The 17492-nt window shown below is 46.4% G+C and overlaps 1 protein-coding gene across 1 annotated transcript in view; it reads left to right on the top strand.

Annotated features, from left to right (window-relative positions):
- The window catches only part of THPO (thrombopoietin), a 140117-nt gene that overhangs the window by 116334 nt on the left and 6291 nt on the right, over positions 1–17492 (top strand). The window contains exon 4 of the mRNA XM_073589438.1: positions 6168–6254. Within this exon, the coding sequence (XP_073445539.1) occupies positions 6168–6254 (87 nt within the window). The remainder of the gene's footprint in view (positions 1–6167; positions 6255–17492) is intronic.

Genomic DNA, 17492 nt, shown 5'->3' with positions numbered 1-17492 from the left:
CCCACCCACTTTACAAATATCCACAACTTCCACTCTATTGAGAAGGCTTTGGTTTGTGTCTGTGAGAATTTTAGTCATTCATCCAGAAGAGCATTTGTGAGATCATACACTGATGTCAGATGAAAGGACCTGGTTCACTGTCTCTGTTGTAGAACATACTAAAGTTGTTTGATAATGATAATGCTAGATAGGGCTGGTTCTGTGCGACCAGTTAAGTTCAATCCAAGCTCACCCAATCATGTTTTTTATGACCAGGCTTTGGGCAGTGGGGTACATTAATGTTAGAAGATAAAAGGACCTTCCACAATCTGTTCTCAAAAAGCTGGGAGAATACAATTGTCCAAATGGCTTAGTATGTTGAAACATTAAGATACAGAGCGGTGGCTGTAACTGTGCCCCCAGCCATGAATGACAGCCTGTCCCAATGCAGAGCCAGAGTCTGTTATGGCTGGGTGCGCGATTACAGCCACTGCTCTGTATTCTCAGAGCAGTGACTGAAGGTTAATAGCATTTTTGCTGGTTACAACTTTCGGGAGAAACTGTTAGGGTCAAGGTTGTTTAGCACTAGAACACTAGCAAAGGCTTCTTTAAAGTGCCGAAAGGCACTCAGACAAGGCTCTGGCTGTCTCCGTTTTGGTTAAGGCAGAGATGGGAGCCATGAGTGAGAAGTGCAATATGATTGTCTGTAGAAGTTGGCGAAACCCATGAACTGCTGGATGGCTAGCAAATCATGGAAACGACACCTGGAGACAGCCATCGCATCCCAGTCTCAGGTTGGACGACTGAGCTGTCAAAGTACTGACAGCTTCAGCATGTCTCTGTGCCAGATTGGACACCTGAGCTGTCAGTAACTGTCAGTCTGCATTCCAGACATACTAATGGATGGAACTGTGACAGGAAGTTGTAGTTGAAGAACTTGGCCCTGATGGATGAACTTGGCAGCAGATCTGGAGTCTAAATGTGCTGTCACAGAAAGAGACCTCTCTCCTCAAATCATGATGATCTCAGTCAATTGTTATGGAGACCAGTCTTTTTCACTTAAACCAACCCTATACTAACCCCAGGTACTGGAGTTTACCGGCCTCAATGAACATTGACGAAAATAGTGCACTTTGCTTCCTCAGCATGTGCACTCGTTCTCTCTATACCTTCACTGTTGCTCTTGTACAGAAAATTTGTGCTGCTCAACTTGCATCAGCTCTATAGCAGGAGGTGTGACTTGCGGCATCGAGGGGCACTGGACCTTTGGGCCAGCCTGGGTGGTCTTTGGACGCTATTAGATACTTGCGCTTGTTCCAGAGCCCATTTGTGGAACCAGATAAGATCTAGTAGCCAGGTGTAGAGGGAAATCCAGGGAGATGGTAACCCTCTGCCTGCCAATTCATCTTTAATACAACCAAACATACCCTGCCAGAAGGCTGCCACCAGGGCTTCTTCATTCTAAGTCAGCTGTACAGTGAGGGTACGGAAGCATACTATATACTAAGCAACAGTGTCTGTGCATTGTCTAAGAGTCAGAAGAGATGAGTCAGCTGAGGAGGTGTGGCATGGTGCCTTGAACACCGATTGGAACAACTCCAAAAACTTTCCGAAAATGCAGATCCTTGGACCTTCATGCTCGCAAATTGGATTTTCCCAAGCCAGGACTTGTCCGGACAAGAGAGAGACCATAAGTGCAATCATGGTTTGGTCCGGTGGAAAAAGATGAGTGTTATGCTGTGAGGCTGGAAACCTCCAGAAGCTGAACCCTCAGGACCGCGACGACGAACCTCCCCTAGGCGAGCTGACCAGGTGGACCACCCCCTAGCGGTGGCTACAGAAGCCGGAGGACGCGCCGGAGAGGTGAGCGTGACAATGAGCATGGAGAGAGAAGTGAATTTGACACTGGTTTACAAAGCCTTGTCTCTTCTTGGGGTCTCCATTGTAGTGGAACGGAAGTAGATGTTAGAGCTTAGCTACTCCCCCTAGGAACAAGAGCCTTAGGCAGATTTCCTGGAGAGGATGTCAATCCTGAGGAAAAATTGCCTGTCATGGATGAGGTGCAGGATAGAGGGGAAACTGAGGTGGACAAATCCTGCAGCTGAGTAACCACCACATTGATTCCCTGCATCAGCTGGTCTTGGTGACCACATTGAGAATGGACCTCCTCATACAGGATTAGTATATTAGACTTGACCTGGGGTTTCTGAGTCCTAATTCATCAGGTCAATGGCCTGAACTTACTATGACAGCGATGAGTCTGGACCAATGTGTGCCGCTTGCCAGGCTTACACTTGAAGGGCATTACTAAGTGACTATCTGGTCTTTACTAGAGCCTTTGATGGTGAGGATAGGCTTGGGTAGTCCCCAGGTGCCACTACAGGGCAGTGCCCAGTACTACACCAGCTGACTTGCAGGTCAAGGCAGAAATGCCTGACAAAGAAAGGAATAAACGGGCACCATCCACAATGGCAATTTAGGTGGGATCACCTTGTGCATATAAATAAATTGACATGAAAACACATGAAGAGAAGAAAGTATATGCACAGCACACAAATAGGGATCACCACAAAAATAAGATAATCAAAAAATATCAATTTTATTTATGGACACAACAAACAAACACTTTGTTTAAAAACAATTAAAAAGTCTGAACAAACAGAAATTCGAGGCACAGAGGACAAAGACAGAGATATGGTCAGACTGTCTGAGGTCAGGGTGTGCAGCACAGGTTCAAAATTTAAAGCAGGCGTCAGGAGCGAAGAGATCAGACAAAACTGGTAAACAAGTCAGGTCAGTAACAGGAAGGACAAAACAAGAATGCACCTTAACAGATTGTTAGAGACGAACAGATACTAGAAACCTAAGTCCGGCAAGTTGTAGATAGAGGAGCTGCCTAATATATCCCCTACTGATAGGGGGTAGGCTAGGGAAGCAAAACTTTGCAGGACACAGCAGGTTAAATTCCTGCAGAGTTCCTTACACTTGCCAGTCCTACTCTAACATGAAAACCTCAAAAAGAGGAAAAAATCCTCCAAAAAAATCAGATACAAACCAGACAGGCCTAAATGCATCTGCACTAATACAGGGTGCAGCGGACCCAAGTAAAATGGCAGCTGCACAGGTGCATAAATACCAAATGAAACAGCCAGCCTACAATCAGGGATTGGCCGTGTGGTACACCAGTGCAGAAGAAACAACCCGCATGTGGCAGCGTTCACACAGGGAATGCAGGGCTTCTGGTTCACAACCTCTCAGTAACACCACACAGGGGGGCTGCCCAGTGCACCCTGTATTAGTGCAGATGCATTTAGGCCTGTCTGATTTGTATCTAAATTCCTGCAGAGTCTGGTTGTGCCACACTATAGTCAGGTGGTGACTCTACAGCAACAGGGGAATGCAGCACTGCTGGAGTGCAGCAAAAGGAGGTTTAGCGCCTATTCCTGACACTGGGAGGAGCAGAGTGGCAAACACAGTGAGTAGAACAGCGCTGAGAATGTGTACGAGTTCCTGGCATGGCAGTGACTTTTATGCACTATGCGCCTCAGCACTCTGAGACCCTGCTCTGTAACTTTACCAGGACTGTCATTGCTTCTGCTTTTGAGTACTACCGTTCAAAGTTATTCATGGAATCTTTAAGATGGAAGTCATTTCCCAACTGACTTGTTGCCACAGTGGCACAGTATTAGACTGTGTTCCCAGTTCAGTATTTGGTCATGTTTTACCTCAGTATTTGTAAGTCAAAATCAGGAGTGGAACAATCAGAGGAAAAGTATAATAGAAGAATATCAACACCACTTCTGCACTTTTCACCCACTTTTGGTGGTGGCTTACAAATACTGGTGTAAGATACTGATCAAATACTGAATGTGTGAATGTGGTCTTACCGTACCAAGTTAAAATTTGTGAGCTCTTTATAATGACACAAATATTTTTAAAGCAAACTGTACTGTATATCTAGGTGCTTTATGTTAAACAGCCGTGGCAATGGGACTGAGTGAAAAACCTGAATTCAATGATAACCAACGTATCCCAATATGTTTGTCCTTATAATGTAGTTTTGGAGTATTGTTTCCTAAAAGTATTTTAAACCTAAAAGAATTTGGAGAAAAACTTTACAAAGTTCATGCACTTTGCTTTAAAGTTCACTTGAACTTCACATAAAAGTAAAAATACCTATGTTTTACTTCTTTGTTCTCACATTACAACTGTATTATTGATCACAGGCTATTTTTCAGAAAATATTACATCTTCACCCCTTTTCTCAAACCATTGCATAATATATTTTATTTAAAGCGGTTATATTATAATCTTAACTTTTCACCTGTTTCCACTGATCACATGAACATGGTTACCAAATCCCCAGTTTTAATGGAAGAGGGATAAATCGTGCACTGCCTGTCCATTTACTCTCCACATCTCTTGGAAATCTTTGTCCGTCCCTTAGCTTTAGCTGCTTAGCTGCTCCATTCACGCCATTGAATGAGACTTCTTGAGATCGAGGGGGCCTCAGGAATCATCAACTGCTTTTCAAAAAGTGAGACTCAGTGAGATATGCTAATTATGCAAATTGTCTCTTCAGAGAGGAAGAGGACTAGAACTCTAGTGCCACCTATTGGAGGTAGCAATCCTAAAAGTCAGTGTTGACCCTTTAACGAGCCTAGTTACATGACTTAGGATAAAAGCCAAACCAGAATCTCCATTTGCAGACACTGTGTTTCGGGGTACTGCCCCTCATCAGTGCAAAGTGTGAGATCTGGTTTGGCTGTGAGAGAGGCGTCTGACCGATATCCAAGAAGTATCATTTCTCCTTGCGGAGAATGACATGCTAAGCATGTCGAGGTGAGGAGACTTAAAGCCGCAATGCTCCTCTGGGAAATATGCTAATTATGCAAATTGTCTCTTCAGAGAGGAAGAGGACTAGAACTCTAGTGCCACCTATTGGAGGTAGCAATCCTAAAAGTCAATGTTGACCCTTTAACGAGCCTAGTTACATGACTTAGGATAAAATCCAAACCAGAATCTCCATTTGCAGACACTGTGTTTCGGGGTACTGCCCCTCATCAGTGCAAAGTGGGAGATCTGGTTTGGCTGTGAGAGAGGCGTCTGACCGATATCCAAGAAGTGTCATTTCTCCTTGCGGAGAATGACATGCTAAGCATGTCGAGGTGAGGAGACTTAAAGTGAGATATGTCAGTGAGATATGTGCATAGGTATTTGAGAGGTAAACTGAGTAGTTCATCTAGTGGACTGGGCTGGTTGGAGATGGCAATTTATATACTGCAGACAAGTAAAAAAAAAACTTTCTGCCTTTACATTTTTCTGATTATCTAACTGATATTGCTAGTTATATAAGTCTCAAAATTTTATCAGGTCTTCTCTTTATTGACAATAGGAAAGTAACATCTCTCACGCTAAACTTTAGGAAGTAGGGTGATGGGTTACATTCTGCAACTGTTATTTAGTGCACCAGGAGAACTTATCAAACTCGTGAACCCACCATTCCCACCATCAATGTTGGTCTATAAAACGCTGTTGTTTACCACCAATATGCCAATATTCCACGCGCTCTATGATTTTATATGGTTACAGTGATCCACTTTTGCTAATTCTACTAACCTACATCCTTTTTTAGAGAACTTGAATTAGTATTTTTTAACTATGAGGGTTATCCACTTTTAGGCTCCAATATTCTAAAAACGTAAACCCTCTAGGCAGCTGTACCACTTGCTCGATGTAGATTTTGTGATTTTGTAGGAATGTTGTATGTAGATCATATTGTTAAGCTTCGAAGAACTACATACTTGATCCTCTGTAAAAAGACATACATCTTGGCAGAGCTATGAGCCTTTGACTAATTTTGAAGGACATAGCTATTTTGAAAAGTATTTGTAAACCTCTGTCAGTTTTTCTTTTGCATTACCTATTTCACTTTGTATATTGTAAGCGTTATTGGCAGGGGCTTTACTGTAAAATATAACATATAAAGATTTTCTAAAGTGAGGAAATATATGAGAAAGTCCCTTGTGTGCCAACCATTTTTTCCATTGGATGGCGATCCTAGGTTTTAATTTGCATCAAGGGATTGCCAAATTCTGGATAGACATGATAATATAGATGTAAATATAGACAGAGTGTATATACTGATCTGTACTCAATTCTGATCTCATTGTAGTTTTTCTTCTCAGGCACAATGTGAAGACCAGAACATACAAGTTACACCTATTATTATTCCAAATGTTGAAGTTAAAGTTGCACACTGGAAGAACATGACGGTGAGTGACACAGATGCTGACATATGCTATGTTAAGTTAGCAAGCCTCAACCTCACGTGGTGCACACAATACCTTGTTAGATTACTATTATATTCGAGCCATTCATTGCTTGTTTACTGTCTTCTTTACACAGGACAACAAAGAATGACGTAGACAAAACGCTCACTAATACAATTGTTTTATGCTCTTATACCATCATGTAATTGGTAGCAGATTTCCTGTTTACATTGGGCGATGTGCTGCCAAGATTGATTATTTCTAGAGTTGAGCGACTTTTGGTTTTTTAGGGTCGAGTTTCGTTTCGTGAAACCCGACTTTTCCAAAAGTTGGGTCGAGCAAGATCGTCCGATTATAGGGAAAAGTCGGGGTCGTCCCGAAACACGAAACCCAATGTAAGTCAATGGGGAATAAAAGTCGGCAGTGAGAGGAGGACAGGAAACACACCTACAGTGCCCATTTGAATGCCAAAAGCATCAATTCTTCTTACTTAAGCTTGTCAACCTTAATTAACTTCATAATACAAGTTACGCACTGAAAAATGGGGGTTATTTGGCTAAAGTTGTGGGGGGGAGGGCTGGCTGCAGGTTTTCATGAGCCCTGGGCGAAAGAGCGCCCCTTTAACACATACCACAACTCATCATGCTCCGATACGGCAGAGAAATAGCGGTATAGTACAATGAAAAATACTTCACTTTTTACATCTCATGACGAGGCCCATCTATTTCTCCATACAGAATCATTGGTCCCATATAATGTTTGAAACAGTATATGATGAGCTCCACATAATGCTACAGTATATGTTGGTCCCCATGGATGAAGCTCCACTGTCTTATGGGCCCAAATAATGCTCCAAACATAATGGGCCCCATTTCTAATGCTCTAGTGTATAATGGGCCCTGTAAATGCTGCTCCAGTGTCTGATGTCCACCTTTGGAATGTTCCAGTGTATGGTGGGCCCCATCTATCATTCTCCAGAGTATAGTGCTCCCCAAAAATTGCTGTCCCAACATTGAAAACAATCAAATAAGTCTCCTCGCTAGGGAATCCCTGTACTTGTCTGGACTCCTCGTCGTCCCCATCTTCCATCTCACTGCACAGTATTTCAACTTTGCAAGTGCTGTGATCCTGAGCAAGCAGGGGGGGCCCACTCGTTGGCGACGGCACTGGCACAGGGCCCCTGATAGTACGGTGGTGTGTCTGATGGCGGGTGGGCCGAACCTGCACTTTCATCTGCAGCTTCCTCTTTGTCACCGTGTAAGATGGAACTGTATATGGGAAGGGTAACCTGAGTTTCATCAGGGTCAGATTCAGGTCGTGTAGCGTGCGAGGGGAATGTAGTGGTCTGGGTCAATGTACCAGCAGATTCATCGAGCAGTGGCTGGGCATCAGTGCACTTGTGTCGCCCCCAGGAGTACGGTCGCCACAGTGGCATTACCTTCTTCCTAGGGAGTGTGATGTCATGCTTGGGAGCAATGAACGATCTCTCTAGCAGGTTAACTGATTGGGCGGCGTTATTCCCACGAGTCATGACCCTCCAAACAGCGTTCATGAAGGCAAAGTGTTTGTTTTACGTGGGCAGTATGGTTGCAAATCTGAACCTTAAAGGAATGTCCAGAAGGGCACCACCAGGAGTGGAGCCTACGGTTAAATTTGACTCCACTTGGGAAACCTCAACCATGCCAGCTACAGAACAGATGCACACATTGCAAGCTTAATTCCGTTAACGAACAAGACTCCGTCATGCCCCGCGGTCCGAGTCCGGCTTACTAGAGGGACACGTGAGGCTCTGGCACATGAGATTGGCCAATAACTGGTGTGTCATGCCCTTACATGTCCGTGGCTGCATGTGCGTTACACTGAAAAGGCCAGCGTTTGTCGCTTACAGGTGCAGATAACCCGCTGAACAATGTTAGTGATGGGGATCACTGATTACAATTATTACCCGCGAACAATGATTTCCCAGTAAGTGCAGGTCAACCGCAGTTCGGGAATTAGGCCTAACCGTCATTCCTGAAAAAATGAAAAACTTACGTGTGCAAACCACAGGTGCTGTAGCTTGCTTAACAGCTCGCCAGCCGTTCTCATGCCCAGTATGGATTACACGTGATTGCACAAAGGTGAGAAAGGGTACCGTATCCCCAGATAACATGTATGGATAGCGTACACATTCAAAATATATGTCTATACATCAGGAGGCAGGCTCAGACGGTGTTAGGCCCAGTATGGATTGCACGTGATTGCACAAAGGTTAGAAAGGGTACCGTATCCCCGGATAACATGTATGGATAGCGTACACATTCAAAATATATGTCTATACATCAGGAGGCAGGCTCAGACGGTGTTAGGCCCAGTATGGATTGCACGTGATTGCACAAAGGTTAGAAAGGGTACCGTATCCCCAGATAACATGTATGGATAGCGTACACATTCAAAATATATGTCTATACATCAGGAGGCAGGCTCAGATGGTGTTAGGCCCAGTATGGATTGCACGTGATTGCACAAAGGTTAGAAAGGGTACCGTATCCCCGGATAACATGTATGGATAGCGTACACATTCAAAATATATGTCTATACATCAGGAGGCAGGCTCAGACGGTGTCAGGCACAGTATGGATTTGACGGCCCAGGATACACAGCGGAGGAGCAGGGAGAGGTAAAGATTGCAAATGCTGGGGCCCTGCCCAAGCAAAGGGGGCCCACTCGTGGGCGTCGGTACTGGCACTGGGCCCCTCATAGTACGGCGGTGTGTCTGACGGCGGGTGTGCACCACCACTGTCAGAGACACTTGATTGCACTATGAAGGACCCTGTGCCAGTGCCCGCGCCCAAGAGTCGGCCTTCCCACCTGTCCAGGTCAACGGCACTCGCATGTTGATGTTGGACATTCAACTGATGCAAAAGGTGAAATAGGTCAAGTCCCAGGAAGAGGTGGACCAAAGCAAGCCATTTTTCTGTCACCCTATGTGTCATCAGGGGAAGGTGGGACAAAATCCTTGGAAACCCATGCGTGGTTCATTTTAATGAAGGTTAGATCATCCACATTTTGGGTTGACAGACGGGTCCTTTTTTCTGTCAGGATTGATCCAGCTGCACTGAAGACTCTTTCCGATAGCACACTTGCAGCTGGGCAAGCGAGCTCCTGTAAGGCATATTGTGCCAATTCAGGCCAGGTGTCCAGTTTAGCGGCCCAATAGTCAAAGGGGAATGACCTGTGTGGGAGAACATCGATATGGGAGGAAAAGTAGTTTGTAACCATAGTTGACAACTGCTGTCTCCTGTCACTTTCCATCGATGCAGTATTACCAGTTGTGTGAGCGGTACTTAAAAAATCAGTCCACAACATTGTCATGAAACCCCTGTCTCCAACGCCACTTCTGCTGTGTGCACCACGAACACCTCTGCCAAGCTGCCCCCGGCCCGTACGGCTCGTGTGAGAACCATCACCGCTGCTGTGTGCTGGGAATGCCTCAAGCAACCGATTTAGCAGAGTTGCTTGTTTATTAGCCAATATTAGGTCAAGGTTCTCCTGTGGCATGATGTTTTGTAATTTGCCTTTATAGCGTGGATCCAGGATGCTGGCCAACCAGTTGTCGTCATCGTTCATCATTTTGGCAATGCGGGGGTCCCTTTTTAGGATCTGCAAGGCATAATCTGACATGTGAGCCAATGTTCCCGGTGTCAATGATGCACTGCGAGTGCTGGTTGGAGGAGCACTTTCTGGCAATTCCACATCCCTCCAGTCACGCACAAACCCTGTACCAGACCTTGCCACGCCAACATTTTCACTTGCCCCACGAGATGCATCCTCCTCCCCTAAGTAATCATCCCCATCATCCTCCTCCTCCTCCTCCTCTTCTTCCTCCACCTCGTCCAGGAGAGGTCCCTGAGCAGACAATGGCTGAATGTCATCAAGGATTCCCTCCTCCTCTTCCTCCTCATCAACATTGGCTGCAGAAGCCTGCTCCTTAAGGTGCGTCAAAGTTTGCATGAGCAGACGCATAAGTGGGATGCTCATGCTTAGGATGGCGTCGTCTGCACTTACCAGCCGTGTGCATTCCTCAAAACACTGAAGGACTTTACAGAGGTCTTTCAGCTTCGACCACTGCACACCGGTCAACTCCATGTCTGCTCTCAAAGTGCCTGGCCGTGTATCCTCCCACAAATGCATTATGGCCTGCCTCTGCTCGCACAGCCGCTCCACCATGTGCAGGGTGGAGTTCCACCTTGTTGCAATGTCGATAATGAGGCGGTGGTTGGGAAGGTGGAGCAATCGCTGCAGCTTCTGCATACGAACGGAGTGTACAGGCGACTGGCGGATGTGCGCGCACAGTCTTCGCACCTTCTGGAGCAGGGCTGTTAACTCCGGATAATTTTTGAGGAAGCACTGCACCACCAGGTTAAAGGTGTGAGCCAAGCAAGGTATGTGGCTGAGTTTTGAAAGGGCTATGGCTGCCACAAAATTACGCCCGTTATCACTAACTACCTTGCCTGCCTCAAGATGTACACTGCCCAGCCATGACTCAGTTTGTCGCTGAAAGTACTCGGCCAGCACCTCGGCGGTGTGTCTGTCGCCCAAACACATCATCTGCAACACTGCCTGCTGACGCTTTCCACTAGCTGCTCGATAGGGGGACACCTCATGTGCAACAGTGGCAGCTGCAGATGGAGTGCTTGTACAATTGCGCTCTGTGGACGAGCTTTCGCTTCTGGAGGAGGAAGAGGGTCGAACGCCTACAGCCAACTGTTTCCTATACCGTGGGCTAGGCAGCACTGTCCCACCACCGCTGTCCCCTGTGGACCCTGCATCCACCACATTAACCCAGTGCGCAGTGATGGACACGTAACGGCCCTGGCCATGCCGACTGGACCATGCATCAGTTGTGAGGTGCACGTTTCCGCTCACTGACTGCTTGAGTGCATGGACAATGCGGTCTTTCACATGATGGTGGAGGGGTGGGATGGCTTTGCGAGAGAAGAAGTGGCGACTGGGTAGGTCATAGCGTGGTACTGCATAGGCCATGAGTTCGCAGAAAGCTGCGCTTTCCACCAACCGAAAGGGCATCATCTCAAACGAGATTAGTTTGGCAATGTGGGCGTTCAAACCCAGTGTACGCGGATGAGAGACTGAGTACTTTCTTGACCTACTCATAGTGTCTGGGAGGGTGAGCTGGACTTGAGAGCTGCATATGGTGGAAGTAGCGGTGGACAGGGCAGACTGAGAGAGGGTTGATGATGGTGATGGAGCTGGTGTTCTTTCTGATGGCCTAGAATCAGTCTTTCGTTGATATAACAGTGGGATTCCCTGACTGCTGTGGCCTTGCAACGACACCTCAACATTTGCTGCTGTGCTAACCGGTGGGCTTACAGTGGGGGAAACAATGTAGCGTTGCTGACTACCTTCGTTGTGATCAGTTGCACATGAGGTTTGGTGTTGTGTCCACGCTTGCAAGTGCATGGTGGTTAAATGTCTAAGCATGCAACTGGTATTCAAATTTTTCAGATTTTTCCCTCGGCTAAAGGTCTTTGCGCACTTCTTACAGATAACCTTGGCCTGATCATTAGGATTTTGTTCAAAAAAGTGCCACACTGCACTCTTTCTACTATGGAAGACATTTTGCGTCCTTGCACGCTGTGCTATTTTGACCGTCTGGCCAAGCAGTCCAGCAACTTTTCGGCTTTTTGTAACCCGTTTTTGGACTGCTCCGTGCCTGCCAGATAACAGCTGTTGCGATGTCGATGCCTGCGGCAGATGCTCCTCCTCCTCTTCTGAGCTATTGGCAGCGGCACCCTCTTCCCCCAATGGATGCCAATCTGGGTCAACACCTGGGTCATCCATCACCTCCTCTTCAATGTCATGTGCACCTTCCTCTGTGTCACCGTGTATGGTGGTATAGTGTGCGGGAAGGGGCACCTGAGTCTCATCAGGGTCAGAATCTGGCTCTGTACACTGCGAGGACAATGTAGTGCTCTGAGTGAATGTACCAGCAGAATCATCCATCAGCGGCTGTGCATCAGTGCACTCCATGTCAGATTCATCTTGGCCTGGGTAATTCACCATTTCACTTGATAATCCAGGCATGGTATGTGAAAACAGCTCCATGGAGTAATCAGTAGTATGGCCTGCGTCATCCTTCAATCTTGGTTGGGGTGAAGGACACAAGGAAAGGTGTGGTTCATGAACATGAGCCTCCAATGACGACTCAGTGCTTTTACTTTTTACAACTGAAGAAGAGGAGGCGATAGAGCTGGAGGCTGAGTCAGCAATGTAAGACAAAACTTTTTCCTGATGCTCTGGCTTTAAAAGCGGTTTGCCAACTCCTAGAAAACTAAGCCTTCGAAGCCTTATGGAGCCAGACGATGACGCAGGCTCAACACCTCCTGCATTCGGTCCTATTTTGCTCTTGCCACTACCATCAGATCCATCACCAACACCATCATTACAAGCTGCCAACCCCCGCCCAATTCCACGGCTTCTTCCACCAGCCTTCCTCATTTTTGGTAAAAATGTAGACAAAATCCAACAAACTATATAGTAATGTAAAACAAGGTACAAGGTGTCTATAGGACAGGGGAGATTTTGAATTTCTGCTCACACTAGTGGACACTGGACACTTTTGGATTGTGTGAGGCCCAATGAATATCTGAGCGCTATGTGACAGGATCGATGGCACAGCTGTGACCAAAGTGACTAGAGGATAAGTGAGATTTTGAATTTCAGCAGACACTTGTGGACACTGGACACTTTTGGATTGTGTGAGGCCCAATGAATATCTGAGCGCTATGTGACAGGCTCGATGGCACAGCTGTGACCAAAGTGACTAGAGGATAAGGGAGATTTTGAATTTCAGCAGACACTTGTGGACACTGGACACTTTTGGATTGTGTGAGGCCCAATGAATATCTGAGCGCTATGTTACAGGCTCGATGGCACAGCTGTGACCAAAGTGACTAGAGGATAAGGGAGATTTTGAATTTCAGCAGACACTTGTGGACACTGGACACTATTGGATTGTGTGAGGCCCAATGAATATCTGAGCGCTATGTGACAGGCTCGATGGCACAGCTGTGACCAAAGTGACTAGAGGATAAGGGAGATTTTGAATTTCAGCAGACACTTGTGGACACTGGACACTTTTGGATTGTGTGAGGCCCAATGAATATCTGAGCGCTATGTGACAGGCTCGATGGCACAGCTGTGACAAAAGTGACGAGAGGATAAGGGAGATTTTCAATTTCTGCAGACACTTGTGGACACTGGACACTTTTGGATTGTGTGAGGCCCACTGATATCTGAGCGCTATGTGACAGGCTCGATGGCACAGCTGTGACCAAAGTGACTAGAGGATAAGGGAGATTTTGAATTTCAGCAGACACTTGTGGACACTGGACACTTTTGGATTGTGTGAGGCCCAATGAATATCTGAGCGCTATGTTACAGGCTCGATGGCACAGCTGTGACCAAAGTGACTAGAGGATAAGGGAGATTTTGAATTTCAGCAGACACTTGTGGACACTGGACACTATTGGATTGTGTGAGGCCCAATGAATATCTGAGCGCTATGTGACAGGCTCGATGGCACAGCTGTGACCAAAGTGACTAGAGGATAAGGGAGATTTTGAATTTCAGCAGACACTTGTGGACACTGGACACTTTTGGATTGTGTGAGGCCCAATGAATATCTGAGCGCTATGTGACAGGCTCGATGGCACAGCTGTGACAAAAGTGACGAGAGGATAAGGGAGATTTTCAATTTCTGCAGACACTTGTGGACACTGGACACTTTTGGATTGTGTGAGGCCCACTGATATCTGAGCGCTATGTCACAGGCTCGATGGCACAGCTGTGACAAAAGTCACTAGAGGATAAGGGAGATTTTGAATTTCAGCAGACACTTGTGGACACTGGACACTTTTGGATTGTGTGAGGCCCAATGAATATCTGAGCGCTATGTGACAGGCTCGATGGCACAGCTGTGACCAAAGTGACTAGAGGATAAGGGAGATTTTGAATTTCAGCAGACACTTGTGGACACTGGACACTTTTGGATTGTGTGAGGCCCAATGAATATCTGAGCACTATGTTACAGGCTCGATGGCACAGCTGTGACCAAAGTGACTAGAGGATAAGGGAGATTTTGAATTTCAGCAGACACTTGTGGACACTGGACACTATTGGATTGTGTGAGGCCCAATGAATATCTGAGCGCTATGTGACAGGCTCGATGGCACAGCTGTGACTAAAGTGACTAGAGGATAAGGGAGATTTTGAATTTCAGCAGACACTTGTGGACACTGGACACTTTTGGATTGTGTGAGGCCCAATGAATATCTGAGCGCTATGTGACAGGCTCGATGGCACAGCTGTGACAAAAGTGACGAGAGGATAAGGGAGATTTTCAATTTCTGCAGACACTTGTGGACACTGGACACTTTTGGATTGTGTGAGGCCCACTGATATCTGAGCGCTATGTCACAGGCTCGATGGCACAGCTGTGACAAAAGTCACTAGAGGATAAGGGAGATTTTGAATTTCAGCAGACACTTGTGGACACTGGACACTTTTGGATTGTGTGAGGCCCAATGAATATCTGAGCGCTATGTGACAGGCTCGATGGCACAGCTGTGACCAAAGTGACTAGAGGATAAGGGAGATTTTGAATTTCAGCAGACACTTGTGGACACTGGACACTTTTGGATTGTGTGAGGCCCAATGAATATCTGAGCGCTATGTTACAGGCTCGATGGCACAGCTGTGACCAAAGTGACTAGAGGATAAGGGAGATTTTGAATTTCAGCAGACACTTGTGGACACTGGACACTATTGGATTGTGTGAGGCCCAATGAATATCTGAGCGCTATGTGACAGGCTCGATGGCACAGCTGTGACTAAAGTGACTAGAGGATAAGGGAGATTTTGAATTTCAGCAGACACTTGTGGACACTGGACACTTTTGGATTGTGTGAGGCCCAATGAATATCTGAGCGCTATGTGACAGGCTCGATGGCACAGCTGTGACCAAAGTGACGAGAGGATAAGGGAGATTTTCAATTTCTGCAGACACTTGTGGACACTGGACACTTTTGGATTGTGTGAGGCCCACTGATATCTGAGCGCTATGTCACAGGCTCGATGGCACAGCTGTGACAAAAGTGACTAGAGGATAAGGGAGATTTTGAATTTCAGCAGACACTTGTGGACACTGGACACTTTTGGATTGTGTGAGGCCCACTGATATCTGAGCGCTATGTCACAGGCTCGATGGCACAGCTGTGCCAAAAGTGACTAGAGGATAAGGGAGATTTTGAATTTCAGCAGACACTTGTGGACACTGGACACTTTTGGATTGTGTGAGGCCCAATGAATATCTGAGCGCTATGTGACAGGCTCGATGGCACAGCTGTGACCAAAGTGACTAGAGGATAAGGGAGATTTTGAATTTCTGCACACACTTGTGGACACTGGACACTTTTGGATTGTGTGAGGCCCACTGATATCTGAGCGCTATGTCACAGGCTCGATGGCACAGCTGTGACAAAAGTGACTAGAGGATAAGGGAGATTTTGAATTTCAGCAGACACTTGTGGACACTGGACACTTTTGGATTGTGTGAGGCCCAATGAATATCTGAGCGCTATGTTACAGGCTCGATGGCACAGCTGTGACCAAAGTGACTAGAGGATAAGGGAGATTTTGAATTTCAGCAGACACTTGTGGACACTGGACACTATTGGATTGTGTGAGGCCCAATGAATATCTGAGCGCTATGTGACAGGCTCGATGGCACAGCTGTGACCAAAGTGACGAGAGGATAAGGGAGATTTTCAATTTCTGCAGACACTTGTGGACACTGGACACTTTTGGATTGTGTGAGGCCCAATGAATATCTGAGCGCTATGTGACAGGCTCGATGGCACAGCTGTGACCAAAGTGACGAGAGGATAAGGGAGATTTTCAATTTCTGCAGACACTTGTGGACACTGGACACTTTTGGATTGTGTGAGGCCCACTGATATCTGAGCGCTATGTCACAGGCTCGATGGCACAGCTGTGACAAAAGTGACTAGAGGATAAGGGAGATTTTGAATTTCAGCAGACACTTGTGGACACTGGACACTTTTGGATTGTGTGAGGCCCACTGATATCTGAGCGCTATGTCACAGGCTCGATGGCACAGCTGTGCCAAAAGTGACTAGAGGATAAGGGAGATTTTGAATTTCAGCAGACACTTGTGGACACTGGACACTTTTGGATTGTGTGAGGCCCAATGAATATCTGAGCGCTATGTGACAGGCTCGATGGCACAGCTGTGACCAAAGTGACTAGAGGATAAGGGAGATTTTGAATTTCTGCACACACTTGTGGACACTGGACACTTTTGGATTGTGTGAGGCCCACTGATATCTGAGCGCTATGTCACAGGCTCGATGGCACAGCTGTGACAAAAGTGACTAGAGGATAAGGGAGATTTTGAATTTCAGCAGACACTTGTGGACACTGGACACTTTTGGATTGTGTGAGGCCCAATGAATATCTGAGCGCTATGTTACAGGCTCGATGGCACAGCTGTGACCAAAGTGACTAGAGGATAAGGGAGATTTTGAATTTCAGCAGACACTTGTGGACACTGGACACTATTGGATTGTGTGAGGCCCAATGAATATCTGAGCGCTATGTGACAGGCTCGATGGCACAGCTGTGACCAAAGTGACTAGAGGATAAGGGAGATTTTGAATTTCAGCAGACACTTGTGGACACTGGACACTTTTGGATTGTGTGAGGCCCAATGAATATCTGAGCGCTATGTTACAGGCTCGATGGCACAGCTGTGACCAAAGTGACTAGAGGATAAGGGAGATTTTGAATTTCAGCAGACACTTGTGGACACTGGACACTATTGGATTGTGTGAGGCCCAATGAATATCTGAGCGCTATGTGACAGGCTCGATGGCACAGCTGTGACCAAAGTGACTAGAGGATAAGGGAGATTTTGAATTTCAGCAGACACTTGTGGACACTGGACACTTTTGGATTGTGTGAGGCCCAATGAATATCTGAGCGCTATGTGACAGGCTCGATGGCACAGCTGTGACAAAAGTGACGAGAGGATAAGGGAGATTTTCAATTTCTGCAGACACTTGTGGACACTGGACACTTTTGGATTGTGTGAGGCCCACTGATATCTGAGCGCTATGTCACAGGCTCGATGGCACAGCTGTGATAAAAGTCACTAGAGGA

Source organism: Dendrobates tinctorius, unplaced genomic scaffold (genome assembly GCF_039654945.1).
Source record: "Dendrobates tinctorius isolate UK_male_01 unplaced genomic scaffold, ASM3965494v1 ptg000107l, whole genome shotgun sequence".
Lineage (NCBI taxonomy): Eukaryota > Metazoa > Chordata > Amphibia > Anura > Dendrobatidae > Dendrobates > Dendrobates tinctorius.
This window is presented reverse-complemented; position numbering and strand designations above follow the sequence as displayed.